The sequence below is a fragment of the Setaria italica genome, chromosome VII, assembly GCF_000263155.2.
Source record: "Setaria italica strain Yugu1 chromosome VII, Setaria_italica_v2.0, whole genome shotgun sequence".
NCBI classification, from domain to species: Eukaryota; Viridiplantae; Streptophyta; class Magnoliopsida; order Poales; family Poaceae; genus Setaria; species Setaria italica.
In genome coordinates, this window is record NC_028456.1 from 19,113,397 (window position 1) to 19,125,484 (window position 12,088).

At 43.2% G+C, this 12,088-nt stretch overlaps 3 protein-coding genes across 13 annotated transcripts in view; 2 read left to right on the forward strand and 1 right to left on the reverse strand.

Annotated features, from left to right (window-relative positions):
* The window catches only part of LOC101779929 (phytochrome-associated serine/threonine-protein phosphatase-like), a 15,021-nt gene extending 3,317 nt beyond the window's left edge, over positions 1-11,704 (forward strand). Inside the window, exon 4 of the transcript XR_002678457.1 lies at positions 11,537-11,704. The gene's annotated coding sequence lies outside the window, so the exon portion shown is untranslated. The remainder of the gene's footprint in view (positions 1-11,536) is intronic.
* Positions 113-753, reverse strand: LOC101786007. The gene has a single exon (XM_004977917.3). The coding sequence runs from the start codon at positions 599-601 to the stop codon at positions 194-196; it is 408 nt and encodes a 135-aa protein (XP_004977974.1). The 5' UTR covers positions 602-753; the 3' UTR covers positions 113-193.
* LOC101780341 (pentatricopeptide repeat-containing protein At5g16860) lies at positions 929-11,695 on the forward strand. 11 transcript variants are annotated; one of them, XR_002678454.1, is made up of 6 exons: positions 929-1,233; positions 1,326-1,396; positions 2,686-3,147; positions 5,482-9,958; positions 10,097-10,139; positions 10,255-11,683. XR_002678454.1 is itself a non-coding variant. In XM_004975462.3 (4 exons), exon 4 carries the CDS (start codon positions 5,540-5,542, stop codon positions 8,198-8,200), a length of 2,661 nt encoding a protein of 886 aa, XP_004975519.1. In that variant the 5' UTR covers positions 929-1,233; positions 1,317-1,396; positions 2,686-3,147; positions 5,482-5,539; the 3' UTR covers positions 8,201-11,683. The 11 variants fall into 11 exon arrangements, 4 of the variants coding, with proteins under 4 accessions (XP_004975519.1, XP_004975518.1, XP_022683863.1 ...); XR_002678456.1 differs by having other exon boundaries at positions 5,482-8,410; positions 8,929-11,695; XR_002678455.1 differs by having other exon boundaries at positions 5,482-10,960; positions 11,458-11,683.
* Positions 11,705-12,088: the final 384 nt, after the last annotated feature.

The window sequence follows — 12,088 nt, forward strand, 5'->3', positions numbered from 1 at the left end:
TTTTGTTTTGGTGACAAATGAACAAAAGCCAAAGGCTCCCCCACCATGAACATCTGGTTTGGGCGGCCAGGGGGGGAGGGGGATTGTCCCAGTATACCTGACTAACTGTCAGGTAACTGACTAACTTGACGCTACCTCCTCCGATCCCGAGGCGGCGCCGCGGCGGCGGCGGTAGACGCGCCGGCTGCGGCTGCTAGGATGTCCGGCCTCCACGCGCACGCGGCGACCGCGACCGAGCCGGGGCCCGGTCCTCCTCCCGCCCCATTGCCCGCCTGCCGGCGCCGCCCCGCAGGAACTCCCCGACCTCGGCGTCCGAGAACGACGACGATCCCCCCGGCGCGAGCCGCCGCCGGGGCCGCCGCCTCCACCTGCCGCAGCACCGCCTCGCGACGCGGAGCGGCGCGCGCGCCACGCAGCAGAGCACGGCCACGGGCAGGCACGCGCAGAGCACGCAGCACGCCGCCGCGCACTCCGCCACCGCCGCGCGGCTCCCGGCGGTGGGGTCCGCGGGCGGCGCCGCCGGGGACGCGCCGGGCCCGGGCCCTCCTCCCGGCCGCTTCTTCGCGGGGACCTCGGCCGCCGCCTTCTTCCTTCGCGTCATGCCCCTCCGGCCCTCCGCGCTCGCTTGCTTAGTTGCTTCTCCCTTCCCGACTCCCCGCGGCGGCCGTGGCTTGCTTTGGCTTCCGGCGCGGGGGATTCGCTTCCGAGGCGTGGGGGTCGTGGGAGAGAGGGGCTCTCTCTCTTCGCTCTCTCTGTTGCGCTGCTGTCTGTTGCTTCGCTTTTAAATTAGGAACCCCTGTCATGTAGGCCAGGCTTCCTGTCTGTCACATCATATCTCTCTGGGAGAAGATTTAAATTTCAAGTAAAAAAGATGGATATAAATTTGATTGGAATTAGCCACTCGGCGGCGACGCGGATATGTTCGGTCTCGGCCTTTTGAATTCCGAGCCGAAAGCTCAGAGGGTCCTGGCGGCGCATCCCCGAGTGCCGTCGCCGCCGAAGCGACGCGAGGACGCTAGCGCCAATTCGCCAAGCCCCCGCCGCTCCGTCCAAGCGCCGCCGTCCATCAGCCTTCCCAACCGGCGCCGCTGCCCCTACGCCTTCCCGTCCGGCACCGCTGCCCCTACGCCTCTCCACCTCCTCGGACCTGCAACGGCGCCTCCGGCCTCCGCCTCGGCTGCCACCTCCGCATCCACCACGGCGACGGCACCTCGTCTTCCTCGGCTGGCATATGTGAGTTCTCCTCCTCCCCCTCCCCCTCCCCCCTCCCCCTCTCCTACTGCCTAGGGTTTTTACTCATCTTTCCTGATTCATAGTTCTTGTAGATCGTGTTGAGTTCAAGGCTTTCAGCTCCACAGCTTCAAGATCCACTCCTTGTGCATCTCTTCACTGGATAGTAAGCCTCCCATTCTTTTGATTGCCAAGGACGAATTGCTTGTTCCGAGTTGTATCATGCTTGCTGTAAAATGTCGATTCCCATGTTCATGTGTGATGCATATAATCTGTTGCAAAATTGTTAAAAGACAATATTGCAACATGTGAAATTTTGCATATTTGAACAAACAAAGAAAATGAAAGAATTGGTTTCAGCCAAGGGAGGTAGCAACTAGCAAGTAGAAAAACTTAGTAGAAATCTCACGTTGTTGACATAGTATCTCAATATCAGTAGATGCTCCAACTCAGGTCTACAATCTGCATTGTTTTTGTTCTTACCAATAGATGCTCCAACTCAGGTCGTTGACACAATATCTCAATATCACGCAGCTTCGAGAAGTAGAGATCTCTTTCTTTCTCCATGCTGTCCACAGAAACTTTCAGGTCTGCAATGTTCAATTCAACGAAGGAAGTAGAGATATCAACAACTACAATTAATTCAACATCACTACTGTTGTTTTGAAGTACTAGTTCATGTGATGACTCGATTAAAGGTCACATCTGTCAGTATAAAGAGATCAAGTACTGTATCTAGCTGCATGCTTGTTGACTGTATTGCACATGCTGCAGCACTAAACAACTACTGTTTGAATCATGCTGCCAATCTGAAATAACTACCGCTCCTGTGCTAATATGCTAATCTGAAATAACTACTGCTCCTGTGAAATAACTATTTTCCTTGCATGGTTTACTGAAGATGGAAGTATCAGGGTAGCTGATTTCTTCTGTGCTTGAATCATGCTGCCAATCTGAAACAACTACTGCTCATGACAAGGTAGCAATGGGAATAACTAAATGCAATATGTTTCTTGCAGTGATGGTGATATTCTTAAACTAGCGGTCACATTACTCATAGTAGGTAATTAAAAGTGCAGTACTCATGCGGCAACAGTTGAGTTAAAAGCATAGTTTTATACAATAATTTTAATGGCTCCTTTGTAGTGTGATCACTCTATTGATCTCATCAGTTGACAAACATATATAGTTCACCCAGTACCAATGCGTTAGCATGTATTACTATTTCAATTTAAGGTAACTGACTGTTCTGTAAATAGGCCAAACTACACTCTGATTAGTTCATTAATGATAGATCATTTGGCTTTCAAATCTGACAGATCGGCAGTAACAAGAACTAGAAATCTGATAGATATTGGCAGAGAAACACTTCTAGGTTGCATGTGACTTTGATTTAAATTTCACTTTCATCTCATGTGACATAGTTTACTTGCCTTACCATATACATACATATAGATAATGGAATCTTGGGAGGATGAAGTTAGGATATTCATGCTAGAGGAGGAAGAAGAGGATGACGAGCTATTCCTAGTTATGGTCCCCACGCTTCAGCAGTGTCTATATGAGGAGAAAATCCCGTCGTATTCCCGAGGCTGGAAGCCCGCGCGGAGAACTGGTCACGGGCGAAGTTACCCCATCATTTGGGAGAACACAAGATGGGGGCGCCTAACCCGATCCGTGAGTTTTTCGCGTGCCGAGCCCTCCCCACCTCGAGGGTCTGGCCGCCTCTTCCCCGCGGCTCCCCGAGCGACGCAGCGCCGTCGCCCGTGCGGCTCCCCCTCTCTGCGCCTTGCCGTCGCTGCTCGCCGTCGCCTCCCCGTCCTCGCCGTCGCCTCCCCGTCACCTCTCCATCCCTGCACCGGCTCGATCTCCACCACTGCTCCGTGACTGCCCCGCCTTGCCTCGTCCCAAGATCCGGTGAGCCCTTCCTCTCTCCTCCTTGTCCTCCCCAGATCGAGCTCCTGCTACTTGGATCAAGCCCTTCCTCTCTCTGTGACTGCTTGTGCTTTTTTTACAGATAGATGTGTGTTAGATGTTTTTAAGTTCTTCCTTCGGTTCATCTTATTTCTAGATCCCTAGAACTGGTAATGCTTTCGTCTTAGGCGCTAACTAGTTCATTACGGTTTACTCTTAGCGATAGCTACAGATTATAGAGATGCATCACTGTAAAAAAGGGAATCCTGTACTAATGTCTGCACTCTTTGGAAAGCTTTGACTTTGTTCTAGTTATTTAGCTTCAATGCTTAATTGCTTGTCATTCTTCCTGGAATGAAAAATATCATGCTGTTGTCTCTTATAAATCTTGATGAGGTTCATCAGTGTTTTGGATGAGGTTCTTGCTAGCCTGATGAGAGAAAAAAAATCCTGATGTTACACATACACATGACTGGTAGAATAGACATTGCACTGCAATGTTCTTATTGAAATCTGGAAGTTAGGTTTGGATTGTTCTTGTTATTTATGTTCAGTGCATAATTGCTTGTCATTCTTGCTGTAAGGGGAAAAAAATCTTGTTGTTTCTCTCTTGTAAAAGTACTAGATTTGGATGAGGTTCCAATCCATTACTAGCTGTTCTTGCCAACCAGATAAAAAATAAAGCCATCTGTAATGTTTTAGAAATGTGTAATGTTTTAAGGTTCAGTACATTTTTTTTTGTGTTCTCATTTCCTTCCACTCATTCTTGGTAGATAAACTGTAGACATTTGTTGTGGCGTATTATTAGATATTCAGGTCTTTTGATGCAGTGCAGAATAAAAAAAATATGATTACTGAATAAAACTACAAATGCAAGGTTGCTGATCTTTGTTCTTGAAACTAATTTCATGCTTATGGAACCTATGAGTTTTATGTCATTGTTTCTGTGTTATTCTGTGACTTTCAACATCCAAGATGTGTTTAATACTGGCGATTCCGTCCCTAAGAAAGAAGATCAACATGATTAATGGAAAACAACCACTACTTGGAGCACAACCTTATCTGAACCATTCTTGTTGGCGCAGTTCTTCGTTTTGTTTGTTGTGTGCGGTGTGCTTCCACAAATCAAGCCTTACTCATGTGCTGTCTGATTTTTTTTCCTTAAGGCTGCTATAATTTATCAAATTTGGTTAAAAGATGTAGAAGCACTGCAGTTTAATAAATCTGATCTCAACTGTTAAGTAGCGAAGACCAGAGATTTCTGTATCTCTGAAATTACAATGTCTTATTGTTCTCTCTGATATCCTTCAACTTACAATTTTTAATTGGATTATATCCGTTAGCATTTGCTCAACATGGTTGAACGCCTTTTGAGTGCATTAAATCCATGGTTATCAATACTATGTGGAAATATGGAATATTGCTGCCTTTCTCAGAGGAGATCCAAGAATAAAGCTATTTCTTTTGCAACGTTAGATGTAGCTAAGCCTCCATATAATAATGAATCCTGAACCTATGATCTATTTGGCTTGAATCAGCCTGTAGACCTATGATCTGTTTGCCATATTAAGTCACTGTTCTTCTGATGTCAAAATGCTATTCTGAACCTATGATCTGTTTGCCATCTTTTTGATCCTGAACCAAAATGCTAGCTTATATCATATATTCTTGCAAGTATTCCAGTTTTCATAACCTGAGCTTTTTCCTTTTCTTATCTAGACCATATGCATTTGAGTGACATAGTTTACTTGCCTTACCATATACATACATATAGATAATGGAATCTTGGGAGGATGAAGTTAGGAGATTCATGCTAGAGGAGGAAGAAGAGGATGACTATTCCTAGTTATGGTCCCCGCGCTTCAGCAGTGTCTATATGAGGAGAAAATCCTTAGGATTGAGCGAGAGTAGACTCAAGTCACTCTGATCGAACTAGTTAGAAATGTCACTGATGCTGGAGTTATGCGCAGAACTAGCGTTTATCATGAAAACAACAACCACCGAACGAATCATGGTTTGGTTATTTATTTAAATCTTTATTTTTGAACCAAGAGGGAAGCAAACCAAATAATCAAACTTATTCTGTTATAAAAGGGCACGATATGGTCTGAATCTGGTCTTGATCGGTTATTGTCTTCCATGATGTTAAATCCCAATTCAGTAGTTATCCAGATGCAAAATATATTATGTGATAGTAGCATACTGCAAACTGACCACAACTCTATGGCCTTAATGGAGCTCTTGTGCATTCATATTATTGTACCGCTTCTGCCCTATTTGAGGCACAGTGTGTATGATACTTCTTTCTAAGTAAGTTCTCTTTGTTTGATGATACAGTGATGCCACGACTTCTCTTTTGAGGATTTAATGTGCACAGTGATATTCTGCTAGCGTTATGCTCTTCAACTTACCGGAAGCCGCAAAACGAATTGGAGTAAAGTTCCTATCAGTTGCAAGTGCAGAATGCTTTGGTCGAGATATCTCCCCGATGCATTTTGCATCCCTGTTAAAGGAATGCAGGTCTGTGAATATAGTTCGTCAAATTCACCAGAAGATAATTGCTTTGGATCTTCTTTCTTGTCCAGCGTCATTGCTGTCAGTGTCACTTCCACCACTTCCATCACATTCATATATATTACCAAAATCTTTGGGTACTGGTGTTGTAGCTTCTTATCTTGCTTTTGGTGCTACAAGCGATGCTCTCTCAGTGTTGGAGCGTGTCACACCATCACCAGCCGTATGGTGGAATCTACTCATACGAGAACACATCAAGGAAGGCCGCCTTGACAGGGCAATTGGTGTATCTTGCCGCATGCTGCATGCTGGAACTAGGCCAGACCATTTTACTCTGCCGTATACGCTAAAAGCATGTGGAGAGCTGCCTTCATACCGTTGTGGTAGCACATTCCATGGACTCATATGTTGCAATGGATTTGAGTCAAATGTCTTTGTATGCAATGCATTGGTGGCAATGTATGCACGCTGTGGTTCTTTGGATGATGCCAGTCTGGTGTTTGATGAAATGACTTGGAGGGGAATTGATGATGTTATCTCATGGAATTCAATTGTTGCTGCCCATGTTAAGAGTAATCATCCATGGACTGCATTAGACCTGTTTTCAAAGATGGCATTGATTGTCCATGAAAAAGCTACAAATGAAAGGTCAGATATCATTAGCATTGTCAACGTTCTTCCTGCATGTGCTTCTCTAAAGGCATTGCCTCAAACTAAAGAAATTCACGGCTATGCCATTCGGAATGGCACATTTCCAGATGCTTTTGTATGCAATGCCCTGATTGATACCTATGCAAAGTGCGGGTCATTGGAGGATGCAGTAAAGGTTTTCAATGCAACGGAACTCAAAGATGTGGTTTCTTGGAATGCAATGGTTACTGGGTACTGCCAAAGTGGGGATTTTGAGGCAGCCTTTGAGCTTTTCAAGAATATGCGCAAAGAAAATATCCCACTAGACGTGATAACATGGAGTGCTGTAATTTCAGGGTATGCTCAGAGGGGATGTGGCCAAGAGGCCCTTGATGCTCTCCGGCAAATGTTTCTTTATGGATCAGAGCCAAATTCTGTCACAATCATCTCTGTGTTGTCTGCCTGTGCTTCCTTAGGAGCATTGTCTCAGGGTATGGAAACCCATGCGTACTCTCTGAAGAAATGCCTTCTACTCTTGGATAATCATTTTGGTGGTGATGGGGATGGTGAGGATCTAATGGTGCACAATGCGTTAATAGATATGTACTCAAAGTGCAGATGCTTGAAAGCTGCACGTTCCATATTTGATTGCATACCTCGAAATGAACGCAATGTGGTAACTTGGACTGTCATGATTGGTGGGTATGCGCAATATGGGGACTCAAATGATGCCCTCAAGCTTTTCTCGGAGATGATTTCAAAACCTTATGCAGTTTCTCCAAATGCTTATACAATTTCCTGCATTTTGATGGCCTGTGCACATTTGTCTGCTCTTCGTGTGGGTAAGCAGATCCATGCTTATGTCACCCGCCACCATCACTACGAAGCATCTGTGTACTTCGTGGCAAACTGCCTTATTGATATGTACTCAAAATGTGGTGATGTCAATACTGCTCGAAATGTATTTGATAGCATGCCTAAAAGGAATGAAGTATCTTGGACTTCAATGATGTCAGGATATGGAATGCATGGTCGTGGTAATGAGGTCCTGGACATATTTGACAAAATGCAAAAGGCAGGCTTTGCTCCTGATGACATTTCCTTCCTGGTTCTTCTTTACGCTTGCAGCCATTCAGGCATGGTTGATAAGGGCCTGGATTACTTTGATAGCATGCGTAGAGATTATGGTGTAGTTGCCAGCGCAGAGCATTATGCTTGTGTTATTGACTTGCTGGCTCGCTCTGGGCGATTAGATAAGGCATGGAAAATAGTTCAGGAAATGCCAATGGAGCCTACTGCAGTAATCTGGGTCGCATTACTTAGTGCCTGCAGAGTACATTCAAATGTGGAACTTGCTGAATATGCTCTGAACAAACTGGTTGATATGAAAGCAGAGAACGATGGATCCTACACGCTGATCTCCAACATATATGCCACTGCAAGGCGGTGGAAAGATGTAGCAAGAATCAGACTGCTGATGAAGAAATCAGGGATTAAGAAGAGGCCAGGATGTAGCTGGGTCCAGGGTAAGAAAGGCACCGCATCTTTCTTTGTTGGAGATCGTTCACACCCTCTATCTCCAGAGATATATGCTCTTTTAGAGAGACTAATCAATCGCATCAAGGCTATGGGTTATGTCCCTGAGACAAACTTCGCACTGCACGATGTCGATGATGAGGAGAAAAATAACCTTCTTACTGAACACAGTGAGAAGCTTGCCCTCGCATATGGCCTCCTCACGACTTCCCCTGGTTGTCCCATACGGATCACAAAGAACCTGCGTGTCTGTGGCGATTGTCACATTGCATTCACTTACATATCAAAGATTGTTGACCATGAGATCATAGTGCGAGACTCCAGTCGCTTTCATCATTTCAAGAAGGGATCTTGCTCCTGTGGTGGCTATTGGTGACTTGATGATCTCTCTTCCTGTGAAAGGAATGGGTGCGGAAGAAATGCTAATTATTTCCCATAGAAGAAATACTAATGTGATGATGATTATTCTCAAAAGGACTAATATGCTCATGATTTTGTCATACTAATTCAGCATTCCAGAAAACAGAGTCACAGAATTCTGGTTACCATTGTTTTGATCTGCTTCTGTGAGATGTCACCTGCACTGGTATTTATGTTATTTGTCCCTTTTTTTTCATGCCTCGTGTTGATTTGTTTTAAGCTGTGACTCTTACCGACAATCTGCACAGTGCAGCTGCTATTCTTTTTCCTGAATATGTGCCAATGCGGTTATAGTCTCATTACGTACTCATTACGTACTCATTTTGTTTTGTGTTTTGATCTGTCATGTTCCGACTTAGGTCTTGTTGAGTTATTCAATTGCAAGTAATACGCTGCTCGAAAGTCTTTTGAGTGGATAGCACAAGTAGCACATGATAAATATTGGCAACCTTTTATTTTTCGTGTTACACCCATTGAGATCCTTGGGACTTATTGTTGATATTATATTGGATCAATTTGCCGAGGATGTTGAAGCATATTGGTATCTGGCAATTTTCTTTGTAGCAGGAATGCTTAATTGCTTGCCCATCAGAACCAATCATAACAGGTTTATTAAGACCAGGTTTCATTTGTTGTATTGGAAACTTGATTTGATTAGCTGATGCTTTCCTTTCTTGATTTCAGATTACAGTTCTGCACTTCCGCTAGAGAAATTATTGCTCAGGGATACAGATGAAGATCTGGGTGGGGCCGTGGTGGTCATGTTGATGACATGACCAAACAGACATATCTGAATGAACCTGTTCTTTGCAATCTGAAGAAAAGATAATAATTGAATGAGATATGTGTTAGTGGTTTACCATTACCGGCACTGTTTTATTTACTATGATAATTTGCATTTGAACTTAATTGAAATGTAGGTGAATTGCTTACCCCGAGACTAACTTTCTCTCTGCAAATTTACGTACTTGAATAATTCCAGTCACAATGTTTAAATTTCCATGTCATATTGATTTTATAGAGCAGCTTTTGCTTAGCACATTCTCAGACTGATTTTAGATGTCTTAATCATAATCAGCTTTGGTAGAATTTCTGCCAAATCTGTTGGAATCGAATAAAAGCCATCTACAATTGAAAATCTGATCCATTAAGGCAAAATCATTTGTCTTTGTGAACACAGTAATGATGCACTCATCTAATAGTTTTCAGCCTCAATCGATTCATGATATAATAATTATCCTTTTTCTGTTTATAGAGCAGAATGCTGAACAGTTGTAAACTTGATATGATCTCTACTTAAATATGAAAAAAAATCAATGCCATATGTAATATCAGGACACTTTTCGTATTGTTGTTTCTTTTACGCTCATTACTTTCCAGTTTTGTATTGTCAAGTACGGATTGTGTTCCTGTACAATGAGACATGATGGAGAAGGGTGTCAGATTAGGGGAGTTGAGTCCATGTGTTATGCCGTAGCTGATGCATCGTACAGCTAGGGGTTACAGTGTGATTGAATTGCAAGGCACTGCTATACAATTTAGTTATTTTGTTGGCATGGGCTGAATTGATTAGGGCTATGGTGAATGAATCATGAAGCCAATCCTTGTTAGTGGTGAAAGTGGTGCGGGCAAAACTGAAATGACGAAGCTTTATTATGGAGTATCTCACTTTTGTTAGTGGTAGAGCCGAACAGTTGAACAGCAGGTTCTAGAAGTAAGTTTTACCATTGTTTGTCCACTATAATTTATGGAAACTGGGAGTTCTTAATCTGTATTTTTGATGATTATGCATTTTCTGTTGCTACTTCTGATGATAATGTAATCTTTATATGTCTTAATTTGCTCCCTCCAGTCGAACCCTCTTTTAGAGGCATTTGGTCAAATATTGTGCCAAGGTTCGTGTGTGTTCATCCAAATAATACATAATTTCTTCTTTAATATGTACAACCTAACCTTTTTGACCGCCTTTTCTTTTGCCATATTGTAACCTGAACGCTTTCTTGGTTGCAGCCAATTCGGAAAACGCTTGGTTGCAGCTGATTTGGAAAATTCATGGAGATACAGTTTGATGCAAGTGGTAGAATATTGGGCAAACGATGGATTGTAAGAACTAACCATGGCACATGAATATCGGGTTCCGGCTAAGTAGCCTCCCTTGCCAATCTGCTCTTGTGCAACCTTAGGATGCGCAACAAATGGGTTCAGCAAACCACAGGCTATCTTCTCTTTCTGTCCATTCGCCACCACAACATGTGTGAGAAAGTATTTAATTGATGATCAAAATAGTTCTCCCAATACATTGTTTCATTTTTGGGCAACATAAGCAAGAAAGTAATCACTATCCACTATTTCTTTGACACCTCATCAAAATACTGACATGACACCCTATAATGAAAATGAAAACCCCATTATATTGGCACTAGCCCTTAGGATTCTTTTTCTCCTGTGATGTATCATGTATGCATTCGTCCCAAGTATATTAATTAGAAATTTTTGCAATATCCCCCTTCTTCCCCTCATTTTGATTTCATATGGCTATATATTTTAGCTTGTAACATACATCGCATGTTTGTATCCATTCGGTACCACAAATAGCTGGATACACATGAAATGCTTATTTAGCATGCAGGCATGCTAATATTATTGTGACTTGCCTTTAGGTGTATGGTTTCTATGATGAGTGCCAGTGAAAGTATGGGAATGCCAATGCTTGTCGGTACTGCACTGATGTTTTTGTTAAGACATTTTCTATGCTTGCTAGTGATAGCTGATAGGCAGGGGCTGGAAAATAAGGAATAAATCATAGTCTTTTGAATAGGGGCAGGGTTTCAGTTGGACCGTCAATGAAATAAGCAAATTGTTGTCTTTCTGCATCAACCATGCTTTTTTGGGGAATCAAGCAGACTTTGTGGTTTAGTGGTTCATCAGCAACAGTTATGCATGCGGGTTTGTCTTGGCTGAGGAAGAGGGGTCGAAGTTGCCATGAAAAGGCAAAGTCTGCTCGCTTTTGTCAATAAGTACCAGCAGACCTCTGATTCTTTTTCGCATTAACATCTGATTGCTCCTAGTTTTGCATCACCAATTGTCGTGTATCTTGTTTACGACTGCATGGTGGTTGGCATGTTATGCTCCACTGCGCTTTGCTTAACTTAAACCAAAGTGTAATGAGATGTAGCTGATGCTGATCAATGCTGTATACTTTTCTGTTGCCAGGAAAGAGACGTCAAGTTCTTCACGGAGACAGAGGAGAACAACCAGATGCGAGGCCCAAGGACTAAAAGATCAACCAGAGGTGTTTGTTGTTGTAGGTTCAGATCATAGTGCAATATGATGCATTTGATTTCTCCATTTTCTTTTAACCACATGTACAATAGACCATCGGGAGTCATATGTTACTGTATCCCTTCAAGTGACACCGTCAAGTTTTGTTCTTGATTTATTTCACGTGCTATTTATCATCGTGGACCGCGCATGCGTTGCGCAACAGAAATGTTTCTGCTGCCTGTTTATTTTATTTCTGATGTGATATTTTCCTTTTAGTTTGCACTCGCCTAGTAAGATATTTTTCTTGTAAACATCTCGTTTACGCACTTCCTGGCATATATCTTTGGGGCGCATTTGGGACTGTTTCACTAGAAAAACAGCTCTATTCTACCAACTCCACCTTTTTTTAGCTTCGCTCCATCAACTTCAGAAAAATAGAAAACTATGAATGTGTTTGGCTAACGGTGTAAACTCCAGCTCCAGAAATTATAAGAATGGGTGCGAATAATTTGTATTACCCTTGGTTGGGGTTGGGATATTTTTTCGCGAGCTACAGTACCCGACTGCTACTGTGACAGAT

Bases quoted from the DNA above. Each gene is read 5' to 3' on its own strand.
- LOC101786007 (XM_004977917.3), bottom strand. From the start codon at position 601: ATGACGCGAAGGAAGAAGGCGGCGGCCGAGGTCCCCGCGAAGAAGCGG.
- LOC101780341 (XM_004975462.3), top strand. From the start codon at position 5,540: ATGCTCTTCAACTTACCGGAAGCCGCAAAACGAATTGGAGTAAAGTTC.